Genomic DNA, 26,761 nt, shown 5'->3' with positions numbered 1-26,761 from the left:
TTCCAAGTGTTGCCTTACCAAGGCATTGTAAAGTGGTATTAACACTTCATGTGATCTTGATTCTATCCGTTAATGCACCCTAGCACTGTGTTGGCTTTTTTGGATGCTGCTGCACACAGCTGGCTCCTATTTAAGTGATTGTCCACTAGGACTCCGAGATCCCTCTCACAGTTATTACTATTGAGCAAGGTATCAGCTATACTGTACCTGTGCATTTGGTTTTTCTTGCCTAAATGTAAAACCTTACTTTTTTCACCAGTGAAAGATGGCAGCAGGTGTGCTTGCCTCTGGGATGCATGAAGTTCCCTAGTCACCTTCCCCATTTTCCAGGTTTGCTGCAAATACACAGCCAGGTTTTCCCCCTTGGGAGTTTGCTAATTTATTTCTAGAAACCTTTTGGTTTCCCTATGCTTACCCTGATCTTGCTTTCCTCCTTTCTGTTTCTACCTTGGCTCATTTCTGGATGGCTCATTGCTTGAGCCCCAAGAATGGTCTACACTAGTTGACACCAACAGGGTGGCTTGTGCACGCTTGTTTGGACACCCATCTTCCCCATTGATCAGAGAGAGAAGCTGAAAGCTATCCTTGGAATCCAATGTATCTGAAAATGCAAGATTTTCATTTTAGGAAGAGGGAAGAATAGTGTGTGAGGGGGAAGAGGTCTGGGAAGAACGGGGCAGATATTATCATTAAAGATTCCACCCAACCCCCCCATATTTGTAGGGCCACTAGACTGATTGGGACAACTTGCTCAGCTGTAATGCTTTTGGTTTCCGCCGCCAACTGTTTCATTTAATAAACCATTGTTAAATAAATCACAGCATCACACACACAGCATTGTTAAATAAATTCAGCTGACACCACCACCTACCCAACCTTTTTCACCAAGTATGGACTACCTTTCCCATCTGTACTTGCCAATAAGGAACACACAGTGCTTGCTTTTCTCCAGGACATTTATAAAATAAAGAGTTACAATGCAATAGTGAAACACATGTTTCAACCTTGTAAAGGCATAAATGATTTATGCCTGAAGTTTAAAAAGATGAAAGATCTCTGATAATCAAGTTCTAGTGAACCCCGCAGGAGTGCTTGGCAGAACAGCTCCATAAAATGTCTCAATTTAAAATAAGACCTTTTTTTTGTATGTGTTTCTTGTGCTCAGGAAATGTTTCCAAGATACTATCCAATTCTTAGATTCTTCAACTATTTTTGTGCCTCCCTCCCACCAACATTATTTCAAACCCCAGCATACGTGCAGCAATTCCTTATTTTTCACTCTGAAAAGAGATTCCCTAAACACACACATTAAGGTGTACTTATTCTAAAAGCAAAGAACATTTTTATTGAGTCATTACAATAAATATCAAAATGTACCGGCAGTTTAATACACAATTTTCTAAGGAAACAATCGAACAGATTAGAAGCACAGCAGCATGGTGGAACAGCAGATGTCCCAAAAGCCAGCAACAATGATTGCCTCCTTCCGTGGAGAGCTCATTTGAAGTGTAAAAGTCCTTTTTCACATCCTTGCATACAGGAAATAAGCGTTATTTTGTTCAATGGTGATAAAAAAAGGAAATAGAAAAATTAGTTGCTCAAAACCTGAAGAGTGAGCAGTGGAGAAAGGCTCGTTTTAACAAAGCAGTTCTCTCTTGCGCGCACATTCTTTTACATAGACGGAACACAAAAATCAATATTTCTAGTATTTAATGGGTTGGACAGAATATAATTATCAGGAGAAATCATGCACATCTTAATTACGGAATGCTGCCTTTTTTTTTAAAATTGAACAGAACTTTAAAGTTCCATTTAGTTAGTCCATATAGTTAAAAAATCCTAAAGATTTATTCTAAGCCATGTTTTTATACATCAGTGTCATATAAAAAGTCACATAATATACTTTGGCTTTGCTGGAATTTAGTATTTACTAGTTTAAAAAAGTGTGTGTGTGAGAGAGAAGGGGGGGAGAGAGAGAGAGAGAAAGGGAAAGAGAGAGATATCCTAATCTTTTATACATGAAGAAAAAAAATCAAATGCCACTGCTCCCGTAAATCTTACGTGAATGCTTATTAACTTTATATTCTAGTGCACGCATCATTGAGTCTGCAAACTTTAATAGGAAGAAAGCTCGAAAAATAGTACCTTTCTTCTATTGGAAGATTGGACATAATTCAGGCAATGAAATCCAACTGTACAATTCAGAAATTAAGACATCGTTACAGACCCATTTTAGTGCCTAAGCTATTTTACCATACCATTTCTGAACTATTAGTTTCTAACTTTCTGTACTTTCAATTGACAAGGAAAAACCTGTGACGTCCACATGAAAAACCTGCTGCTGGAAGGTCAAATGGTAACTGAGGATGGACACCGGGCAGTGTATAATAAATAGAAGCACATCTATGAAGAGAAATACATTTTCTAATATACCTCCTCCAGCCCAGTCAAATTCCCTGTGGTATACACCTTCCGTGACCTCCAGATGTGTCGCACCTCTGTTTCCTAACACCTGGAGACTATCAGAATGAGGAAAAGTAATGTTGTATTGCATATTTCAGTGTCAAAACCTTGGCTTGGGTGCCTTAAGGTCCCAATATTTTCAGAATTAATTTGATATAGCCTCAGATTGGGTTCATCCTTAAAAAAATAATTCCTTCTTCTGTTTCGTCCTAGTGAGAAACGGGATTTTTTGAAGAATAGAGGAATACATTACAAAGCCACATGTTAAAAGGATCTAATGTTTTATGACTTGCATTTATCAGACATGGAAGAATGCCAAGTTACTTTATAAGGTCCGAAATGGTCTTTAAATCAGAATAGTAAAAAAAACCTACACTCCTGATGTTATTGCAGTTCTAGGGGCTTCAACAAGCAGCCCCAATTCAGAACAATGCACTGTGAGAAAGCCTGTGGCACATTTAATGGGTTTCTCCCCATGAATTTGGGGGTAATGACATATAACTCTTGCAAGCCTTTATTCGTGCACAACAAAAGAAGTCACACAAAAAGAAGTACACTTCATGCTTTTGCTCTGCTTTCCCTACAGTCTATATTGTATTGTACATAAGCACTATTTAATTCAGCTGCACAGTAAAGGCCCAATTCTAACACAAAATGGGACACCGGTGTCTCATCTATCCCGTCAATTGAAGGGTGAGGGTTCACATGATTGAATGCACCTGTATTAAAAATGTATTCCCCAGAAAGCTAGTATCTCAAGAATACCAACCAATCAGATACACACGTAAGGTATTGTTATATTTAATTGACCTGGCCAATTGTGTGACCTCTCTAGTGCTGGCAATTTTAAGTATAACACAACCCAAATATAAGTCTTATCGCCTCCATAAAAACTCATATAATGCAAAGGTTATTCATAGGATAAAGCAGTTTCCTTGGATTAATAATTAAGGGTATCTTAGCACTGTCATGCTGGCTACTAAGATTCTTTTTTTTCCAGTTTTAGTGGAACAGGCAGATGTTCTCCATACAGCTTCCTTTGTTCCAGAAGAAATCTGAATGTTACATTAGCTCAGCTTTACACAATGTGGAAAAAAGCAACTGCAGGTGGAGAAATACGCTAAGGCAGGGGTGTCCAACCTTGGCAATGTTAAGACTTGTGGACTACAACTCCCAGAAACTCCAGCCAGGGTGGCTGGCTGATGAATTCTGGGAGCTGAAGTCCACAGGTCTTAAAAAGTTGCCAAGGCTGGACAGCCCTGGGCTAAGGAAAAAACACATGTGAAATTTAAGGCACATCTGGCAAAGCGCCTGAGACTCCTTTAGTTTGCAGGCCATGGATTCTAAATAGCGGTCCCCGTTTTGTAAAGAGGCTCGCCTCAATCTCGCTTGCATGTTGAGAAAAAAGAAATGTTAATGTGGAAACACCTCTCTCCCAAAGTCATACTTCAAGAACCAAGGACTATAATCAGACTGATAACAATTTCCTATGAAGATTCAAAACCAGCATGCCATAAAGATCATCCTCTCAATTAGCTGATGGAACAGAGGGACAGAACAAGAGGGATTTTTCACTAGCATATTCCGAGAAAGGTGCAGGACATCTTAGCTGAAGACAACTGAAAATTGACCAGGTTGTTTGGGGAAAAAAAATAGAAAAGGAAAGAGAACAAGAAGCAATCAGAAAGTTTTTTTTTTTACTTGGTCTTTGTCCAGCATAGGCAAAGCATACTTTAAAAAGGACCTAGGAAAGCTTGCATTCCTAACACATTATGGAACAGGCACAAAAGATGATTTAGCAAGAGGGCTTATTCAAGCCTTGTGGCTACTGGGCACTGACCTTACAGTGGGAAGCACTGATTAGACTTAAGATGACAAAAGTCTTTTGAGTATCATCACTTAAGAGGTCTGGAGTTCTTGGTTCTGCCAGTTTCAAGATATTATAGCCCTACTTGCTACAGCTTAAAAGAAGGAAAATATATGCTACTGATACACCAGCTATTCAATCAGTAAACGTTGATCAGTGATTTTTTTTTAAATGGTTCCCCTACTACAAGCAGAAAAAAAAAGGGGCCTTTGTTACAGACTGTTTGGATTACAAATAGGATTTCAGGCCTAGAAGGATTCTTACCCCAAATACAAGAATTTTGGGATTAAAGCAGAATATTTTATATCACTTTGTCTCAACCTTTACAACTTTCAAGACATGTAGACTTCAACTCCCAGAATTCCACAACCAGCCATCATGGCTGGCTGGGGATTCAGGGAGTTGAAGTCCACACATCTTAGTTGGTAAGACTGAGAAACACTAGCCCATGCAAGATAAATATTTAGCACAGGCCAACAAGAAGAATGAAAAAGTCCTTCTGTTTCCGGGGGGGGGGGGACAGAAAGTTCTCTCAATCTGTTTTTTGGAGCAAGCCATTTCTAGGAACACATGCAACACGCCCCCCCCCCCCATTCTTAATGGAAATATACACACCTAACAGAATAAGAGCACCATCTGAGACATCACTAAATTCCTGCTTGCTGGATTGGCCCCAGGGGGAAAAAAAAGTGTTAAGAATTGGTTCCCAAACTATTTCACCTCCTTGTGGATCACTTCAAAGGGCAGCCTTCTAGAATATAGCAATGCTGGATGTGTGCATTTTATCCATAAAGCAGTGGCACAGGAGAGACCCCGATGCTGCACAATTGGAGACTAGTCAAGCCAGAAGGCATCCCTATCTGATGAGACTTGATCAATCTGATCTGGGTTCTGCAAAGGGGCTGCCAATTACCCGGTGAACCACAATGATATGGCTAGTAGATTGTGTTAAGATCATTGAATCAGTAGTTACCCAGGTCCATTCCAGACCGTCTGCTGAAAACCAGAATCACATTAAGCTTCTCTACCGATTCCCTCTATGAATTGCGTCTTATTATAGAAGAAACTTCCAGACAGATGACAAGCCCTTCTCCAGGAAAAGCTGCCTTTAATGTAAGGGCAAAAGAAACATCTCACCTGACGTTTGTCCTAGGACTGTCCCAACCAATTTCTACAAGGTGGAAAGGTGGACCTTGGATCTAGATGTGCTTTGCAGCTCTTGAAATAAGCACCAATCGACATATCTTTAGTTAATGTTTAATGCTCCAAGTTTCCATGCCAAGGCTTTTAATCTGTAGTGTTTTTTTTTTTTAAAAAAATCAAAATTAGCACCTTTATTTTTGAAGGAATAGGCTGCCACTGACTACTGGTGAAATCCAATGACTGGAGACTACGCTCATGAATGCAAATAATTCAACATGCAGAGATGATCTGCTCATAAACATATTGTCCCAAAAAATATTAGCCTACTGAACCGTATGCCCTTCAGAAGATTTGGGACTGTAACTCACAGACTTCCCGGTCAACTTCCCCAGCAACTTACATTCTGGGGAGTTGGCAGTTCCAAGACTTTTAGAAGGAATAAGGTTGGGCTATATCAAGACTAATTTTCCAACACCAAACGAGAGAGCGAGTCCTTTTTTCAATTCTCCAAATTTGTTTTTGTTTTTTTTCCCTACGGGGTGGACCTATAGTATACGTACAAGTATAAGGGGATCGTTGAGTTTCTCACATGAAAAGGTTTCTCTTGCTCCAAAAATAAATCTGAGCCTGCTTTATCTAATTGAAGTGGAGGCAGAGTCAATCATGGGGAAACCGCCTCTTCTTTTAGCATGATTCACTGTTGCTCTCTCCATCGGCACAAAGATCAATAAGGCAGTGTATCTTGACCGCTAAGAAAGATGAAGTCAGGAGTCTGTTGCAGTGCTTCTTCAGGCTGTCTTTTCAGAACAGAAAGAGTGTTTTTTTTCCCCTAGTCCAATGGGCTCAATGGTTCCCCACTCCCTGGAAGATAGAGACCGCACATCAAATGCCCAAAAGCCAGTTTGGATGGCTTCAGACAGGGGTTGTGCTGCCCTTCTGTCTGTTCCGGACTTCACAAATCTTCCCCTGTTTCCAGCCAATTTTCAACTTTTAGCTCCTCTGCCTGTCCTTCAGAAAACTTAGTGGGAGTCGCACCGTGGTCCATAAACATGTTGGGTATATCTTTGCCAAAGTAGATTTTGCTATTGGAGGCAATCGCTTTGTATTTCATTAATTGCAAGTATTCCGGCGTCAGTTTTAGCTGCAAGGAGAGAGAAAGAGAGGAAACCCACAGTCCAGTTATGAAAAAGAGCTTTCAAGACTTCTGCTCAGTCTTTGGATTTAATTATCAACAGTGTGGCTTATAATACTTCAAAAACAGACCCCCCCACACACACAAATGTGCAAGATAAAGCTAAAAGAAGACTGGTTAGTTGATTCAGCCACTGCCTTGCTGTGTTGTATAAATAGGCTACTGCATTGAGCCGTAATAATAGTTTATTTGTTTGAATATAGCACAATATCCAGAAACACTCTGCACAAATGAGGCTACCCAGTGGCTTGTGTTCTTTGCAACTGTGGTGATGTGCAGACAACATATATATATATATATATACCTGCCCTTTGTGTCCTGATCATTGTACACTTGTGTACCTCATGGCAGCGTGACAGAACGCAATTAATGTTGCTAGTTTCTGGCTAAGATCTGTTTAATTTGTATATGTTTTAAATTTTATGTCATATAGTAAGTGTGCCTTATTTTGACTGTGATGCTTCTGACACAAATAAACAAACAAGCACAATATCTGTACATGGGGGAAACATAGCTATTAATCTACCTTTGGGATTTAGCACGTTGTGTAAATATCTTACGTATCTTATAATATCTCAGTGCTGCGGCTATAACTATCATGTAGGGGCCACGTGAGAGAAACATCTACTTCTGTGTCCAGGAGGAAAAAGAAAGCCTAGCATGGTTTGCCAGCCACAAACTGGTCCATAAATAAGTAACTAGAAAAGTCAGTGGTTACCAAGTAATCAGGAACATCTTTTTAAATCAATAAGGTTTTTGGAGTCATACACATTCCATCAACAACCTGAGGATGGAGGCGCTCAGACAAGGGCACAAGTGCAGTGAGAATAAAGATCAAAACAACTTTAAAGCTTCTGCAGTTGCAGCATCAATAAACTGAGCTCCAGGCCACTGAAGCACGGCTGAATCTCTCACCTTGTTGGCTTCGGCTACCTTCATGGCGGTGTAACATTCAGCATCCGCTTTCGCTTTTTCTCTAGCGAGGAATGCGGCATCTGCAAAAAGCAGGGAGGTGGGTGAATAAGACTTCCAAACACGGAGAAGTCTCAAGAGACCCTGAAAATATGTGAAAATTAAAATTAAAGGAGGAGGAGAAGGCATTTTCTAGAAGAAGAAATGCTGATTCCTATCTTCAGATTGGAGTCATTCATTCTCTTTAGCACAATCTTGCTCAGAACAACACGAAGCAAAAGGTTACAGCCAACCGTCAAGAGGACAATCTGGAGGAGGAAATGGAGCACAGCAGTTTTCCTTAATATGATACCCTGCAGGTATTCTGGATATCACCACAGCCAGTAGTGTGAAGGGCACCAGGTTAGGCAAAGCGAGAAGGCGGGATCACCCTGGCACGGCCAAGATTTCTTCCACTCAGCTTATGGATCAGTGACAAAAAGACATCTGAACAGTGCGGTTAGGCTCCAGTTAAAAACTCAAAACTTTTCTACAGATAAATCAAGATGCTTTTCAGAATCAAGTGGAACAGATATAATTTATACCAGTGGTTCTCAATCTTTTTAATGCCGCAACCCCCAAACGGTCGTAAGTCAAGGACTACTCAACCGGTCGTAAGTCGAGGACTACTCAACTGGTGCAGCACCGTTTGCAGAATGGGACTTTTGGTGGGCTCAGCAGGGCAGAGACAGCCTGGACAATTCCTACTGGCTTTTGAAAGCCAATAGAATTAGACTCTATTCAAGAGAGTCTATTCTATTGGCTTTCAAAAGCCAATAGAATAAAAGGGAGGAGCACAGCTAAGGAAAAGGGGGAAAAATGGCGGACTGCGTTGTTTGGCGACCCCCGTGAAATGGTCATTCGACCCCAAATGGGGTCCCGACCCACAGGTTGAGAACCACTGATTTAGACTGTTTCTAGTTTCTGAGCAAAAGGTCCAATTCCCTCCCCCCAAAACACACACACACACATGAGTCAGTGAGGTAGAGATAGCTGGAATTAGATCCGGGAGATGAGAATTCAATTCCCTACAAAACACACGGCTGAACGACAGCACTGATGGAAAAGTACACAGAATTCTGATTCTGCCTACGCTGACAGCCCGTGTCATCCTCCGCTTCCTACTTCCACTGAAATGTTTTTGTTCCACGCCAAGCATAATCTGTTGCATAACCTTCCACCCCCAGGAAAACAAACCAATAAAAAAGGGTTGCAGCGCTTTGACAGTTTGCAAAGCTGTTATTCTAAGAGGGAGAATTTCCAAGTTTAGAAAGTAACCACTAAATACGACCAAAACCGAGCCCAACATTTACGCTGGTACTGAAAAAAAAAGGGACTTAAGACTTTTTCACACTTACGACCTTTGCAGCATCCTCACAGTCAAAATTCAGATGCTGGGCAATGGGCTCATATTTGTGACGGCGGCAATGTCCCGGGGTCATATGATCACCTTTTGTGACTTCCTGACAAGCCAGGTCAATGGGGAAGTCTGTACTCATGCTGTTTTGACACCCACCCGTCCATTAAGACATCCATTTCTGTTCTTATACCAATGCACCAATCCAACAGCCCGAAGGGTGTGCAATTCAAAAGCAGGGGTCTTCAAACTTGGCCCTTTTATGACTTGTGGACTTCAACTCCCAGAATTCTGGGAGTTGAAGTCCACAAGTCATAAAAGGGCCAAGTTTGAAGACCCCTGCAGTAAAGTATCCAATTGCCAGAGCAGTTACATGAGTCTCAACAAAGCCCCAAGTTTGCTACTTAGGATACAGCTGGATGTCCTGTCTTCTCTCCTTCAATCGCTTAGGATACAGCTGGATCGTTTCAAAGGCCTGGCACTCAGCAACACAGTCTAGATGTAAAAGCAAGCTATTAGCCCTCTGCCAGGACCTGCCTAATGAGGCGCTGCTGATCTGTAAGCCACTAATTAGCTCCTTGGGGACATGCTGCAATGCTTGACAAGCTTCTTAATGAACCTAGCTTAGCAAACTGGTGCTTAGAGGAGCTTTTTCCCTGCTCCAGCAGCTTATTCCCCAAAAGGATCAACCAACGGGCCATCCTCAGGTCAGCATCTCCTTCTTACAAGGCCAGTTTGAAGGCTTTGGCTCGGTGACACAACAGATGCTTTATAGGCAAAGCGCCCTGGTTCAATCCTGGCTTGTGATGCAGAGAAAAACCCGGGTTGGTGGAGATGTCACCTGGGCGTCTTGTGATCCAGATGCCAATCTCCTAAACCAGTGATGGCGAACCTTTTAGAGACCGAGTGCCCAAACTGCAACCCAAAACCCACTTATGCATCGTCGGGTGCCGGGTGGGTGTGGCCCATTGGGTGGATGTGGCCCATTGGGTGGATGTAGCTGCGGTGGTAACGGCAGACTGGGTGGGACTAAAAAGTTCAATCAATCAATTCCAACTTTGCAAGATCTTTTTTTTCCCCGTGAGAAGTTGAAATTGACTGATTGATTGAACTTTTTTTTTTTTGTACATGGCTGCAGAGGCCTAAAGCGAAAAGGTTTTATAAAACCCAGCTGCAGGCCTAGGACTGGGGCGACGGCGCGTGTGCCCACAGAGAGGGCTCTGAGTGCCGCCTCTGGCACCCGTGCCGTAGGTTCGCCACCACTGGCCTAGAACTTCAGCTAATTTCAAAGTCTGTGCACAAGGGGCAGGTGGGATTGTTTTTTTTTTTTTTAAGGCCTGCAGGTTGGGGAAGTGAAGAGAAATTATTGGAAAAAGGAGGGGTAGCCAATTCATTCTGCCTCATTTGTGGCACGGATAGGACGCTGAGTTGACAAGCAGCAAGTCCACGTTCGAAACGCAAATGCTAACATGGGATGGGGTGAGTTCCCATCATTCCCTCCAGCTCCTGCCGACCTTACAGTTCAAAAATGTGCATTCACAAGTAGATAAATAGGTATCACTTTGGTTGGGCACATTAACAGGGACATGAAAGGAGCCCTCAATTGGGCATCCCCTGGGCAAACAGTGATGTCACCGACTCATCCTTTCAACCTGGAAACGGCCCAGTGCCTCTGACACAAGCGCAATGCAATTTGTTGCTCAAATCTGCCTACTGCACAGCCTTCAATGGAAGTTAGGAGAAACTTCCATTGGTAACAAGCAATGGTTAACAGCCAGTTTTCTGTTTCTTTGTTTAATAGCAGTTCAAAAAGGAGGATTTAGAAGTGATGAGTAGCCTTTGCTGGAAGTTTTTAAGAAAAGCTGAATTGTAATGGATTCTTTAATTTGGATTTCTGCACTAAGCAGGGGTTAGAACTCAACAGTCTAAATACTGTCCTTCCCACTCCATGATTCTATGATTTACCTCCTTATGGCTTAATAAAAACTGGAATAAGGAAGGAAAAGATTCTTCCAAAGCCAGTGAAACGGGGAGAGGCTCCTACAGCTGAAGACAGAAGAATGTGATTAAACAGAAGCAAGTCACAAGATGCTGCTACTTCAGATTTTCACCACAGACGCTACCGATTCACCCAAAACAGGATCATCTTCATTAACATCATCAAGATTTTTTTTGGAATTTGCTTGTTCTGTCTGAAAACTGCATTCATCTCCTTCCTAGATTTCTGGTCATCTTCAAACAGGGAACATTATTGGGGAGTTAAAATCATCAGACAGGACGGACACTTCTAAAACACCGCTGCTTACCTTCAATCTCAGATATCCTCTTCTCCGTTTCTTTTTCCATTACCTTCTGCCCGTACGTTATCTCAGCCACCTGCGCAATTTTTTCTGCCTCTGCGTAGGAGAGAAAACACTCCCAATTATAGGAGGCAGCAATGATGGTCAATGAAACTAGAATTTCCCAGAGCAGAGGCGCTACATTCATTGTATGGGTGTTTTCCCCAAAGGCTTCTTAGAAATGATGACTTGTAAAGCTTTTCAGGAGTTTTTTTTTCTTCTTCTTTTTGGCAAGGAGGTTTTTTTTCATATTTTAAATTAGGATTTCTCTGCTGATCTCTAATGAAGATTAACTACCCTAGAGTTAAGTTTGTCCCCCGTCATTTCACAAACTACCTGAGTATTTTTATTCTCAGAGAATTCGCAGCCTGCAATCTAAAATTATTTTGAGCTCATATCCAGTTTGGATTCGATTCAGTGGGAAGAATACTCCCTTATTTATTATATGCACAATGTAGACAGCATACTAAAAAGCAGAGACAACACCCTGCCAACAAAAGTACGTATAGTCAAGGCCATGGTTTTCCCAGTTGCAATGAATGGCTGTGAAAGTTGGACCATAAGAAAGCTGAGCGACAAAGAATTGAGGCTTTTGAACTATGGTGCTGGAGAAGACTCCTGCGAGTCCCCTGGACTGCAAGGCGATCAAACCGGTCAGTCCTAGAAGAGATCAACCCCAACTGCTCTTTAGAAGGCCAGATCCTGAAGTTGAAACTCAAATACTTTGGCCACCTAATGAGAAGGAAGGACTCACTGGAGAAGAGCCTGATGCTGGGAAAGATGGAGGGCAAGAGAAGAAGGGGATGCCAGAGAATGAGGTGGCTGGATGGAGTCACTGAAGCAGCAGGCGTGAGCTTAAATGGACTCCAGAAGATGGTAGAGGACTGGAAGGCCTTGAGGAACGTTGCCCATGGGGTCGCGATGGGTCGGACACGACTTCGCAACTAGCAACAACAATACTTCTTAACCTCTGATTTTGACCTCCCTCTTTACTCTTTTGGAAAATGCAGTCCACACAGACAAAAACAGGAAATACCACCTCTTATGTTCTGCATAATTCTACAAGAATAGTCAGACATGATCGCAAGAACTGCACACCAACCAATGAGAGCCTTTTTGCGCTCCGTTTCAGCCTCTTTCTCCACAACTTTCTGCTTCTGGGCTGCAATCAACAGTTTTGTCTTTTCACTCTCCCTAGAGGGGACCAAGACAGGCTTTAGCTAAAGGATTAAAATGACTTCCACAACAAAAGGCAACTTTCAAGTTACTGAATGGATTAGAATACAGACGTATATGCACAAATAATAAGCACAAGAGATTCTACAGATGGCTCAAACTGAACATTCATTCATTCATTCATTCATTCATTCATTCATTCAATTTCTATAGTAGCCCATCTCAGTCAATGAGTCTGGGTGGCTTACAATTAAAAAATATATATTACAATTAAAAATATTAAAACATTTTAAAACACTAAATAGGCATACGGGCAAGATACTTGGCTAGTCAGCAATACAGCCAGTAAACGGGGCCCTTAACGCAGTGGCCCCCAACCTTTTGGGCACCAGGGACCGGTGCCGTGGAAAGAGTTTTTTTCCATGGACTGGAGGGGGCATGGTTTCACATGCTGCCTGCATCCCGTGGATAGGGCTTCACTTGTTTGCACGGCCCGGTGCTGAACCATGGACCGGGATTGGAGACCCCGGCCTTAATACACGCAGTACGTAAAACAGCCTGAGAAGTGTGTGTTTTTCTGTGTACCATTTGACTGTAACTCTATAATCCTATAGGGTGTGTGCAATGCACGCACACATGCAGCCACTATAAAGAAGAGAATTCCAGAAACTTACATGAGCTCATAATTTCTCCGAATTGCTTCTGGGATGTTTGGCTTTGTAACTCGGACTGCCTGATTGAACAGAAAAAGTGAGGATTATGAGGAAAGACTCTCAAAATGACAATATTAAGAACCACACAACTGACTGTTCAAAAGGGAAGAGGGACGGCATCCTGAATCTGTGAACAGGAAACTAGTGTGATTGAAGCAGGAAAGGAAACAACAGCTATCAGGTTGGGCAGAGCTTATAAGAGCTTTCAATAACTCCTTTAGATGAGCACCAAACTTTTTATAATCTTATGATCTATTCAGGCAAATAAAATTAAGCATGGAAGTTGCCTACAGACGGTCAAGTTGCCTAGAACCTGAGACGCTTCCCTTGGGAAGAAAGATTACAATCCAGAACCAATCTAGAACCAAGATTTGGTGGAATCTCTGAACTTCAAAAGGGACAACATCAAGGTTAGTTTGCAATTCTGTCCTCTGTCCCAGCAATTCTCAAACTCTCTTTCAGGGAGTCCATAAAGTCAACTGAATAATAAATATTTTAATTTTTCTCCATTTTAATAACTAAATATTGCTAGGTCTATTGGGGTCCTCAATCATTTTTAGGAATCTGAAGGGGTCCTGAAACCAAAATGTTTGAGAACTTTATCAAGTTTTGCACAAAAATGTTGTTCTTGGGGTACATTCCAGCGTTTTTTGTTACCTGTATGATGAGTCCTGGAGCCATAGATGTCAGATCTTGTTGGAGAGCCAGTTTTAGGTTTTCATCAATCTGATCTAGGAAGGGATAAAGCAAACAGAGCATGAAACAAGAAATTGGGAACAAGCCCATCAGCCCTGTTGGTTCTTTGCTGATATACCTGCATGTGCAAACAGAAGGAATAAAGAGTAGGAAAGCAGTTGCACATGCTCGCCCATTTACAGCAAAGGCAATATTGCTGCAATCATGTTAAAAACAGGAGAGAATAGGACACATGGATGAGAAGGGACTTATTCCCTGGAAAAAATTATAGGTTATTGCAAGGGTCTTCAAACCTGGTTCTTTTATGAATTATGGACTTCAACTCCCAGAATTCCTTAGCCAGCGTGCTTGGCTGAGGAATTCTGGGAGTTGAAGTCCACAAGTCATAAAAGGGCCAGGTTTGAAGACCCCTGGGTTATTGAGACAGTGGCTGCTTTAGAAGCAGAACGCCTCACTTTCAATCCCAACCCCTTTTATGCTGAACTTCCAGCAATATTAGCCATGAGGGTGAATGGTGAGGAATGCTGGGACTTAATAATTCAGCAATATTTTAAGGATATCGAGAAGTAAGGAGATTATAATCTTTGACCAAACATTGATATAATCAATACACTTTCCAATATTCCTTTGCTGCTAAATAGTTGCAGAGGTTAACGTTAAGGAAATGGTGCCAATTTTCACTCCTGCCTCATCAACTAGACCTGCCAAAATTTAGTGATTATAAAACACTAACGTACAAAAACACTGTTTGTTTTCAACGGACTGATTTGCCTTCTGAAACAAGATGAGGGTAGATTAATGAAGAATATGTAATGTACTATTATGTGCTAGTTCTGGGTTCAAATGAAATGATGGATCACACATGGCAACATTTAATTACTTCCACTGAGACTGGCTAAAAGCACCATTAATTTCTTGATTGATAGATTTTGTGTCATCAAATCGGTCTCTGCTCTTAGCACCCACATAGATTTTCTCTGTCCCTAACCTGGTCTTTTGAGTTTTTCAATGCTGCCATTAATGTTAGGAAAGTAAAAATCTATTGCTGTGGATTGAGTGATTTAACAAATATGTAAACCCATAAATGCTCTCAAATGATGGGAAAGAGAAAGGAAGACAGCTTAATGAAATTCACAAACCTAACTCTTAAATTCCTTCCATTCTAGAGAAATTGTAACCCAACAGTTCTCTTAAGATATTTTAATTCAAGTGTTGTGCACGTCCTGCTGAACACACTCACCAAACAATTCAATATAAACTTCCTGAAGTGTGTGAACACTGCAAAACTGGTTCAGCTCATGGTGGATCTTGTTGAAGATGAGAGCCTTATCATAATCTGCAGTATAGTTCTTCACTATATCGTAGACTAAGGAGAGAGGAAAGAGGGTGTTAAAAAACAAACCCCTAATTTTATTTCCTTGGTATGAAATGATCAAGTGATTTATCTTTCTTCCAGCACAACGGGTGCAGCCAGTTCTCATAATACCTGGGATCCCAAATCCAGCTCTGAGGAGAAAGAGGTTGGCAGCGATAACTCACCCGCACTTTGGATCAGGAAGTTCACAACCTCAATCCTGTCAAAATAAATCATCACTCCTCCACTGCAAAAGAAAAGAAAAAGAAAAATCAACTGGGAGAGAGAGGTGAGCATCTGCTGGGATGGGTCACTTGGAAGGGAAGATGTGGAGAGCTGTGCTAATCTCTCTTGGCAAAAAAACCAAACCAGGAGTTTGGTAACACCTTTCCTGACTAACACTTTCTATTAGAAGGCGTTAAGTTTTTCTCACGTAAGCTGACACCTTTTAATAAAATGCATTAGTTGGGAAAAGGTGCTACCAGACTCCTGATTGAAAGAATAAGGTGTCAAAAGGTAGCTCAGAAACTGAACTCCACCTGCCCCCAAACACCTGCAGTGGTGCTTTTGTTAAAAAGGGTAGCAATTTTAGATTGATTGATGCACGTTAAGGGCACTGCAAGAGGCTTTCCTGTGGATAAGTAAAAGGGAAAATTGCCATCTTGTGGCAGAAGAAGAGCATTCTTCGGACTGATAGAATGAAATCGGGCCTCTCATGTGCATGGGAAAAACAAAGAAACCTTTATTTACTACCAATAGTAATAGTGCCTTGGGTGCAATCCCAAAACAGTTGGAGCACCACTTGAATACCACTGGCAGTGACAAATTCACCCTTAAAATGGCAAAAGGCAGCTTTGCTTGGAACAGCCTAATATCCCGTGACAGTATCTTTAACACCATCAAGTGACAACCTGCCTATCCCAGGTCCTTGGGAAGGACTCGACAGGTGGACAGGTAGCTCTGTGACAAGCCATAATGATAATAATTTAAAAAATTGCACTGAAATAAGATGCCCACATTAGAATTCTGCTCAAAGACTTACAACATCAGGATTGGAAAAAGGGAAGAGTCTGCATTTTCCCTACATGACATATAAATAAGGGGTGAAACTGGAACTGAAATTGATGCTCTCTGAACTTGGTTGTTTTCTTGCAGATGTTTCATGATGTTACCAAATTGGGGTAATGAAACATCTGCAAGAAAGCAAGCAAGCTCAGAAAGAACCGTGGATCCCTTATTTCAACCCTGAGCTACTAATATTCTCCTCCATCGAAAACAGAAATAAAAGAAATGATTACATTAATTAGTCAAGCTACATAATTTGGGGTTGTTTTTTTTCCCCAGTGAAATAATTGCAGCTTTGAATGCCAAACATCCTAGCTCCAGGTTTCAAGACCGACAAACCTACTTTAGCTGAGCCATCTTTAAATACAGAGCCCTAGGCTTAGTTCCATCTCTGACCTTCTAGCCCTATCTTGCCTTTATTATTTTTATAAGTAACTAAAGGCAGCGAACATAGCTACTCCTTCCTCTTCCTATTTTCTCCGCAACAACGATCTTGTGAGGTGAATGGGGCTGAGAGAGATTGACTGGTCCAAAGTCACCCAGCTGGTTTTCGTGTCTAAGGCAGGACCTGGTTTTTAGCCTCATGTCTTGATCCCTAGACCAGGGGTAGGCAACCTTGGCTCTTTTATGACTCGTGGACTTCAACTCCCAGAATTCCTGAGCCAGTTTGGCTCAGCTTGGAAACCTTTCCCTTTCCTCTCAGCATGGCTGGCTCAGGAATTCTGGGAGTTGAAGTCCACGAATCATAAAAGAGCCAAGGTTGCCTACCCCCTGCACTCCTAACATTACTCTGCATTGATATTGGGGGGAATTGCAGAAATGCACTCCTGGTGTATAAAAGATGCTTTAATATTAGGGATTCCTTCTTTGGTGCACTTAATTTCTGTATTGCATTGGCTGCTTTAAGACCCGTGACTTCAACTCCCAGAATTCCTGAGCCAGCATGAGGGAAACTTTGGCCCCTTCATGACTCGTGGACTTCAACTCTCAGAATTCCTGAACTAGCATGGCTCAGCTTGGAAACCTCTCCCTTTCCCCTCAGCATGGCTGGCTCAGGAATTCTGGGAGTTGAAGTCCATGAGTCATAAAAGAGCCAAGGTTGCCTACCCCTGCCCTAGACCAAACTGGTAGGTCCATAGAAAGCCGAATACAGGATCATAGATGCAAGATGATTCTGTTTCCCATTTGCATCATCTTATCTGAAATCAGCAAAAATAACAGCACCATACTTTCCGACCCATCTATACACAAGAGGGAAGCACTAATCCAAGTTAGATTTTCCAGATTTATGTAGGTTAAAGCCTCCCTGCAACTGTGGAGAAGATAAAAGCAAAGAGTTGGCAGATTCACGGATGGATGTGTGTGTGTCCAACCTCACCTTGTGCCACATGGAACATTCTTTACTTCATCTGTTTGTAAGGTGGTCTAGAAAGCAGAAAGAAAGATGATTATTAAGCAACTTCTGTGACAAGAAAAAAAAACCTTTTTTCTGGAACGGGGATGGGCCAAATTTGGCAGCCGACAGTCCCATAATCTTTCGGGGGGGGGGGGGATAAACAGTGGCAGGAAACCAGGTAATGTTGCATCAAGGAGGTCACAACTGTGAAGAGATCCATCTTTTTACTTTTCTCCTTGACTTGGAGGAAGATGTTTAAATTGTTGTGCTACAACTTATTATTTACCGGTGCCAAATTACGTTTCTTGTCCCAGCGGAGCAGAAGAATAATATTGGGGAGTGCAGAGCTCCATGGGCTGCAAAAAGAGGCCCTGGGGCTACCCATCTTTGCACAGGGGTTTGTATAGCATTGGTCAGTCTCTTTGGCTCACCTCAGGTAAATGCATCTAGCTCTATCTGACTATCTTAGCCCCATCTTCTCGGCAAGTTATCTGAGCCAAAAACAGACTGGCCATTCCAAAAGTTGCTGAACACTACTTCAAGACAAATACATTCAATGTGCTGATTGAGCAGGTCTTGAAGATAATCTCTTTCCCCTATTGTGAAAAAGTGGACAGTCTTGTTTGAAAACAGGTTTAAGGCCCATTTAGATAAGAAAAAAAGGAAAGAATGTGAAGGAGTGGGGGGGGGGACTGTGGCCCATGCAAAGAACAACTTCATTTGCAGATCTGCATAGGCTCATTACAAAATTCAGACATAAAATTCCCTTTAACAACCCAGCATGCCACTGAAAGGCTTAATAAAACATAGCAGAAAAGAAACAAAACAAACATATTATGGGACAATAAAATAATAAAGGGCAGTTAAGATCTAAGTCAATCTGGGAAGTAGATAATAGGAAAGAAAAATAAATAAACTTTATTGCCAAATAACAGTGTCCCACACACGAAATCAGCTTTTCCACTGGAGTGACAAAAGAATTAAACAAATTGGAGTATATAAATAATGTTTGTGTCCCAAGCTCGCATATGTCTTGTTGGATTTATATGGATTATGTGTTATTATTGTAAACCGTTTGAGATGGATGGCTATATAAGTTTGATTAATAAATAAATGTGGAGTTTATAGCTTGCTAAGCTAATGAATGATGGTTACTGCAAACCAGAATTCCTGGTCATGGAAAGCAACTGGAAATCAAAACTGTAAGTATTCTAATTTTCCTCTCAAGATAAGCTAGGATCAGCCAGTTTCAGACTAAGCTACGATTATCACGAATGGGGAATTGAGATCCAAGATTACATTACAAATTTAAGCATGGACACAATTTCTCTTCATGCCACATTCCATTTTTATTCTACTTTAACCCCCTTAAGCATTTCCCACATTCTTTTCCTTACTCAAACAACCTTTAACAGAAAACCTGGACTCTGAACCATGGGGTGTGGCAAGCTTCTTTCCTTCCTCCTTTCCCAACAGTTACTACAGAACAGTTCCTGAAGCTTGCATCCATGATACACAAAGGGCATCAGAGGGTTACATATTAATTAACAAAAGATGCAGTTAGGAACAGCTTCCATGTGACAGTTACAAGATATAAATGTAAATCTGGCTTCAATCTCTTGATAATCTCTGGATGATACCGAATTTAAGTTTCCTTCTAGATCTCTATACTTTAGTAACAACATATTGAATCACGTATTTAAATTTTCCAATCAGTTAGGAGTTGATTTGCTTCGTCCCAACAAAATACAAACAATTGTGAATATTGAGCTAAGTAAAATATACATTGGACTGAAGTGACACCTCCTATTGTCGAGATTAGAATCTACCAAGAAATGTCTATTATAAGGGAGCATTCAAAACTGCTCTGGCACAACTAATAAGAAATCTGTGTGCTTCTCCCCCATAAGATAATTATATATAAAGACAAGATACCTGTACTGATTTATAGGAAGTTATGAAGTGGAGCATTAGATGGAAACCAGGTCCACTTGTAGATGTCAGGAGTGCTCCTCCTCTGTTGGGGAGAAAGGCATATATTTAAATCAGACAGTGTTCTGCTTCTTTGACCAGAATTTCAGCTTTTTGACACCCTCAACAACCAGTTCCAGATTAGGTAGTGCATTAACAAACTCAAAGCTTGCTTCCTCACCATCACATTTTGCCTGCATCCTTTTATCAAAACTTTATTTACAACATTTATATGGCATCCTACAACACTGAAGATCTTTGCACAGCTCAGCATAAATGCAATTACGCTGAGCTTGCAACAACCTCACAATCAGAGCCAGACTTTTCAATCTAACTACTCAAGTTATTTATGAAAGAAGGTGGTCTTTTCCAGTAGCAAAAGACCATAAGTGTCCCAAGCTAACCACTCGGCAGCTGCTATTTGGAAACATGTACAGGCAAATCTCAGTAAACATACTCAGAACGAGATGCATTGCACACAGTCCTCAAATGGTCTGGGACACGGGTGTCAAACTTGCTGCGTCACATGATGTGTCGCAACTTTTTTTTGCATTGCCGGAGCTGGGGTGGGTACAGCCTCCGCATGATGCAACCAGCCCATGGGCCGGCAGTTTGACACCCCTGGTCTAGGAGAAGCAAATTTTTGCATCTGTGACATTCAACTTAAAGAACGCTCTCCTAACAAAAGTCATGCACAGCACCAGACTGAAAGAGAAGGAAAAAAATCCACATTTGGCTTTATTCAATCTCGCAATACTTATTTCTTAGCACACACGCAACAGCACACACACACACACAAAAAGCACAGCTCCTTCCAAGCATCTGCCCTTACCTGTAGTAAACACCAATATGCCCTTCTTCAATCTTGTGTATTGCAGAAAAAAGAGCAGCTGCCATTAGGCTAGCAGCCAAAGCTGCAATGGCACCTAACTGAGTCATCCCTGAGAAAACAATCCTGAGAAAGGTAAAAAAAAAAAAAAAAAAAGGAGCGAAATAAGCACTTGTGTGAATCTGTGCAAGACACCACTTCTCTGCTTTGGGGACAGGCTGTTCTGTCTCATGTTATCGTTAATCTTACATGATCGGATCATATAATGCTTTCCTTGCATGTTTGGATCAAAGTCCACACACCCAGCATACTGTTTCCATCAATAGGCAGCCGTTTGTTCTCTGAAAGAACTGGAAATTGGGTTACATATTTACTTTTAGTGTTCGATGACCAACTGTATTGCCATGGAATATTCAGATTGTTTCACGTCATAGCTCGAAGATATGTTAACCTGTATTTCTTATTAAATTTGATTAAAGTACTGTGACCTCCTACAAACCTCAGCTGCTTTTTAGGGTGGCAGGAACAAATTTTCAGGCCTCTTGGCAACAGGAATCAATTTCACAACTATCAGTGGTTATGGGCCCAATAAAATCTCATAAACTAGAAAGTGAATAAACCAAATTTCTTTTCACACCAGCTTTACTCTTCTCTCCAACAGAGAGCATTATTTGTCTAATTTGCCAAATTTACCAACACCAAGTTATTGGAAAGCATATATCCTTAGATGTTTTCCCAACTACAGCATTCGTGTGAAATAAAAATGTGATCAGAAGAGAACTGTAAGAATTGGGCTGCTGATTGTAACTTTTGCTATGTAGGACCTGATGCTGAACATTCAAATAGTGCCACAGACATTTTATTAATATTAAACACAATCCACTGGTAAACCTCTCCAGCACAGACCCTAAGGAAATCTGTGGCTGGTGCCAACAGCACCATATTCTTCATGCAGAAATTAAGACTTTCCTGTGTCTCTAAAAGATAGGACTAGAATCACAATGTGGAAACAAGAATTTGGCTAAAGTCTTTACAGGAAGTGTAAGAAATTTCCAACTGTATTATAGATTATCACAAGTGATAGGTTCTCCTTTTCAATATTAAAGCAGAGATTGTTATATGCCAGTGATAATGAGGTTTAAGCCTCAAAAACTTGATTCTAATGAAATATACTGGTTTGCAATTCCCAGAATTCCCAATTTCTAGGCAGCGCTAGGTCAGGCAATAGTATTGATGCTTTATCCCAGGGGTGTCAAACTGTCAGCTCACTGGCCAGATGCATCATGCCGAAACCATACCCACCCCAGCTCCGGCAATGGGGAAAAAGTTGCGACCCAGTGCGACATGTCACGTGAGTTTGACACCCCTGCTTTATCTTGATGAACCAGAGAATTGGACTAAATTACCCCATTGTCCTGTCCCATTCTAAGATTCATGGACCATGCTTACATTTTTCCTATCAGTGTGGCCCAAATTCTGATGGGTAGTATGCTTGCTTTGTGATGTTGTGTTGTGTTTAAAGAAATTAGGTTGCAAAGAGCAAACAACCTCGAAATGCTAATGTTTGCCTCTCATTCAAAATCCTCAGAAGCCTTCCAAGTGACTCACAAAAGTGCCCAAGTTGCCAGTTCTTTGAATTGTCAACCATTGCTACCGGTAGTCGTAAGGACGCCAAGCAGGAAGAACTTAGCATGTCTTTTCAATGCTTGTAGTTCATGCTTCTCTCAGCTTGCCAAACAGCTCTTTAGACAACCAAGAAGAGCTTAATCTGCAAGTACGCCCATGATTTGTGGCATATCCCAATGGCAGGAAATGCACATTAATCAATTTCTGTAGGCTGCAACTATATTAAGTCAATGGTATTCCTTATTACCCAATTCTAAAATTTTCACAACTGGAAAACAAATGCAGTGCCCATCAGCTTCATGAATAAAGTTCCAATAGAAGAGAATGAGGCAAGTTGCAAAAATCACTAAGCTCATGATTTTTAAACAATAAGCTGTGACTGCTAAATAATGATGGTTTATATGCATGAACTAAGCTTGATTACTTAACAACTGAACCAACTATAACTTGTTCAGCAAGTCCTAGCCTGGCATAGTGAAGTCAGGTATACTATTAACTTAGTCTCCTGACAAACTTAAATGAGCTTTTTAAAAAGTTCACCTAGCACCTTTATCTATCTGTAAATGATTTTCTCTTCTTCCCACCTTACCTAATCCTTTAGAACAGCAGTGTCCAACCTTGGCAACTTTAAGACTTGTATACTTCAACTCCTAGAATTCCTCAGCCAGCAATGTTTTAAAGTTGCCAAGATGGGCCACTCCTGCTTTAGAAAGACAACTGTTTCATCCTTTGGGACTTTGCTGTATTTTCTTCCCCAACCTTCATTTTCTTTGGATTACAAAGATAAGGTTTTATTGGACCGGATCTATTGACAAACATATAAAAATACACAAAAGAGTCCTTTACGTTAAGTAACCATGGAGCTCACACATTTACTTTAAGCCCAGCCAACAAATCTCACAAGATTGTTCTGAGGAAATTCCCAAAGGAAGACACCTCCCCCTCACCAACTATCCGAGCTCTCCAGATATGAAAACTGTACTTAAGTAAATGAGAGATGAGCTACATAATAATAGAGGAAAATGCTGTTGAAATTGTTCCACTAAAGAAAAAAGGCAACAGACTTTTCCCTCAGGAGCCCAGAAGGGCCACCTGAAAGTTTCTGTAAGAGGTTTTACAACATCCTGGAAGGCAACCAGACCTGGGAAAGCTGAGCTTGAATGAAATGTGCCTTAAGCGGAGGCCAAAATTTGCAGCTAAAAACTGGGACGTTCTATTATTATTATTGTTAATTGGACAGCCATTTGTCCGAAACGGTATAGGGTTGCCTGCCTGAGCAGGGGTTGGACTAGACGACCTCCAAGGTCCCTTCCAACTATTATTATTATTACTACTACTACTACTATTACGGATCATCGCACAGTTAGCCAGATGTTCAGACTGGATTTGGCATTTTGTCTACCTATCGAGTCCTTTCCCAGGACCTGGGATAGGCAGATGTGGATGTTTTATGGTATTACAGATATCATCGCAGGATGGAAGCAGATCCTAGCAAGGCCGCCTTTTGCAATTGACTAATGGCGAATTTGTCAATGCCAATGGTGTTCAAGTGGTGCTCCAGTTGTTTTGGGATTGCACCCAAGGAGCCTATGACTATTGGTACTACCCTTGCTTGCTTTTGCCACAGTCTTTCTATTTCTATGTCTTTGTATTTTGTTATCTTCTCCAGTTCTTTCTCGTCTATTCTGCTATCTCCAGGCACTGCCACGTCCACTATCCAGACTTTTTTGTCATTATTATTATTATTATTACTATTATTGGATTATTTTTCCCCCTAGCTTGAAGCCCATGCTTTCCATAGAGCATCAATAAAAACAATCCTCCGTATATATTATTTTCTGCCCAATGAAAAGAAACGGGACGCTCTCCGGGCCCATCGAAAAGGGGCGAGAGGAGCGAGAAGGCGGCCTGGCCAAAGCACCCGGTTGGGGAGGGAGGTGGAGATAGTAATGAGAGACTCCCTACAGCGGAGCCCAGCCGGGAGCACCGCCGAGAGGGAGGAGAGGGGAACGAGGCGCCGCCGGCCTAGCAGGAAAAAGACAGCCAGGCGGATTGCGGCGCTTCGCAGCCCTTTGGCACACTTACGGCCGCCCGCGCCTCCTGCTGCTATGGCCGTCCTTGGCTTCCGGGTCAGTCGCGCGCCTGACGTCATCTCCCTGAGCCGCCGCCAATGTTCAGTGTTCGCCCCGCCCCTTGGCGTGCCGCCGCCGCTGCCTTCTTTTTCTTTTTCTTCTTCATCTTCTCTCCGACAGAGGGCGCGAGAGCCCTTGGAGCCGTTCCTTCGCCGCCGGCTCCAGTTCCTTCTTCAGCGTGTTAACCCGGAACGTCGGAATGGTGGTTACCCAAGTCGGCGTTGAACTCAGCAGCGGGGCAGGCAGACGCGTTTCCCAGAACGCAGCCTCCTCTGTGATAAAGAAGGGTGGAGGTTGTGTGATTCGAAACGTGGGAGAAGATGCTGTGGCTTACGTGGGTCACGTCTGGCTGGCTGGCTGGCTGACTGACTTCCTTTTTGAATTGGCAGCCCGCGCTTGGATGAAGACGTTCAGCGATACTTTTTAAGAGGTAAGAGAAAAATATTACACGATCTAGGTTGGGATGATACCTTATTGCACGAAGACAGTAGCAAATCATGACTATGGCCATCGTGTTTCAGTCACTTAACTGGCCTGGTAGGGTTTTGCACCACATGTAGTTGAATAAATGATGACTGTTGTTAAATAATTGATAAAGTAATGATGATTGAGTTCATATCTCAGATTAAGCCATAAACCATGAATTACAAACAACAGGACTTGGATACCCTCTGCACAAAACGGTCTGTTTCATTTTACCTTAACATGTCGTCATTTTTAAATTATACTAATACATTTATACCTATAAACCCAACCAGTTTTGATATATTTAGTATAACCCAGTTAAGCTGGCTATAGTTGGACATGTGTGAATAAGATAATTAAAGATCCAATCAGGGTGATAGTCAATAACTTGAATGTATGTATTCCATAATAAGTTAATCAAAGAATGACTTTGCAACTCTTGACACAGTTAGAAACATCTGGAAAGTTTATTTCTTACTCTCAGTCCTGATCTGGTTTGGTAAAAAAACTGAAGAGATTCCCTTTCCTTAGAATTTTACCTTTGGTGTGCAGATTAGCAGTTACTATAGTTTGCCATGGTTTCAGAATCAGCAAACTCTGCTTAATGCTGGCCTACTTCAAACTGCTTCCGGGGTTTCAGAAGTTTGTGTGCTAATCTTAGTTTGCGAATCCACCAGCAAATTAAAACCACTAAAAAAAGGGAATAGAAAACAATGTGTAAGCTTTTACATTATTCCCAGTTCTATAAATCTGATGCGCCAAATTACTGTAACTTCTGAAAAGACTATCCAGAAGCATAAGGAGAAAAACTCATCTAAAATGTCAGCGAAGGAGAATAATTTCATCTCTGCTTTATAGCGATCTCTTTATGTATATGTATAGAGCAAGCCTGTCCAAAGAATTCTGGGCCAATTTATAAAACCAAGTAACGAAATATCGGCAATATTTGTCAATCCAAATGCTCAGCTCCAAAACAAACCTTAAAAGGGTGTTTTGGATGAAATACACACAGCATTAAGTTTTTAAACACTTGCCTAGATTTAAAGCCTTGGTAAAATACACTAAATCTTTTAAGGTTTTTAATGAATTTAGCAGGTGTTTCATAAATCAGAGCTTGGCTCGGCTCTTTCTTCTTTTAATAGCAGTAAACTAGGAAATTGCTGCGAGCTGACGTAAAAAGGCATTCTCGTAACAGTGAAAGCAAACAAAGTTTTTGAACAAGAAAACTGGCCTATCTGGAACTGACTCTGGTGACAGTAAATCAGAATCCAACTGTGGATCTATAGTTAACAATATCAAGATGTAACCAGGTAGAATGGTAAATGCATTAGAAGGTTAAAGAATCATTAACACCAACAGCTCGGCCATGGAAGAAACTCGAGAAACTGCTATAGTTACGGGAACTTTGTTGTATTTCTTTTTGTAGCCTGGCCAAATCTATTTAGATTCAAACTTGGCAGAAGTGAAAACTTGGGTCACTGTCCCTTCATAGGGGCAGTGAGAAGCTTACGCGATGGAGATTATTCCTAACTTGTCAGCTTTCTCAGCTGGACCAGACAGGAAACAGACCAGATGAACTAATTCCATTTTATTCTGAGGCTCTGTTAACAGAATCTTGCAAGTCTGAAAGCACAGATCTCTGCTTCCATCTCTTTCTGCAGCCTGATAAGTTAGGGGGGATCCCTTCTCAGTTTCTTTCTTTGCCTGTTATGCAGCTGTGGGGTCCCCCAATTATCCGACTGTTCCCTAAGCAGCATCTTTATCCCCCATTTCCCAAGGTCCTTCCCACAGTTTACTAAGTTATTCTTTCCTTAGTTGGGATTTGTTGAAGAGCTGATAATTGGCTGGATTCATACAACATGCAGGATGCATGACATAGTTTATCAGATCTCACTCTCATTGTGGTGTCCGGACAGTTCTTGAGGTGGGTTCAAGTATGTACAAACAATAGAACTGAAATTACATTTAAATAAAATGTTATGTTTGACACCTGGCATACAAGCTTAGCACTTACTTTGTATAAAAA

General features: G+C 41.5%; 1 protein-coding gene across 1 annotated transcript; it reads right to left on the bottom strand.

Annotated features, from left to right (window-relative positions):
- Positions 1-1,319: 1,319 nt before the first annotated feature.
- ERLIN2 (ER lipid raft associated 2) lies at positions 1,320-24,324 on the bottom strand. Its single transcript, XM_039332945.1, has 12 exons — positions 24,224-24,324; positions 20,516-20,638; positions 19,648-19,729; positions 17,695-17,741; positions 15,437-15,498; positions 15,138-15,263; positions 13,859-13,932; positions 13,163-13,221; positions 12,415-12,506; positions 11,280-11,369; positions 7,581-7,660; positions 1,320-6,614 (listed from the first exon to the last, which is right to left on the bottom strand). Exons 2-12 carry the CDS (start codon positions 20,620-20,622, stop codon positions 6,426-6,428), a joined length of 1,008 nt encoding a protein of 335 aa, XP_039188879.1. The 5' UTR covers positions 20,623-20,638; positions 24,224-24,324; the 3' UTR covers positions 1,320-6,425.
- Between the last annotated feature and the right edge of the window lie 2,437 nt (positions 24,325-26,761).

Source organism: Crotalus tigris, unplaced genomic scaffold (assembly GCF_016545835.1).
Source record: "Crotalus tigris isolate CLP2741 ecotype Arizona unplaced genomic scaffold, ASM1654583v1 scf7180000024470.1849372, whole genome shotgun sequence".
In the NCBI taxonomy this organism is placed as follows: Eukaryota; Metazoa; Chordata; class Lepidosauria; order Squamata; family Viperidae; genus Crotalus; species Crotalus tigris.
The sequence above is the reverse complement of the archived record's forward strand: the minus strand, read 5'-3'. Positions and strand labels throughout refer to the sequence as shown.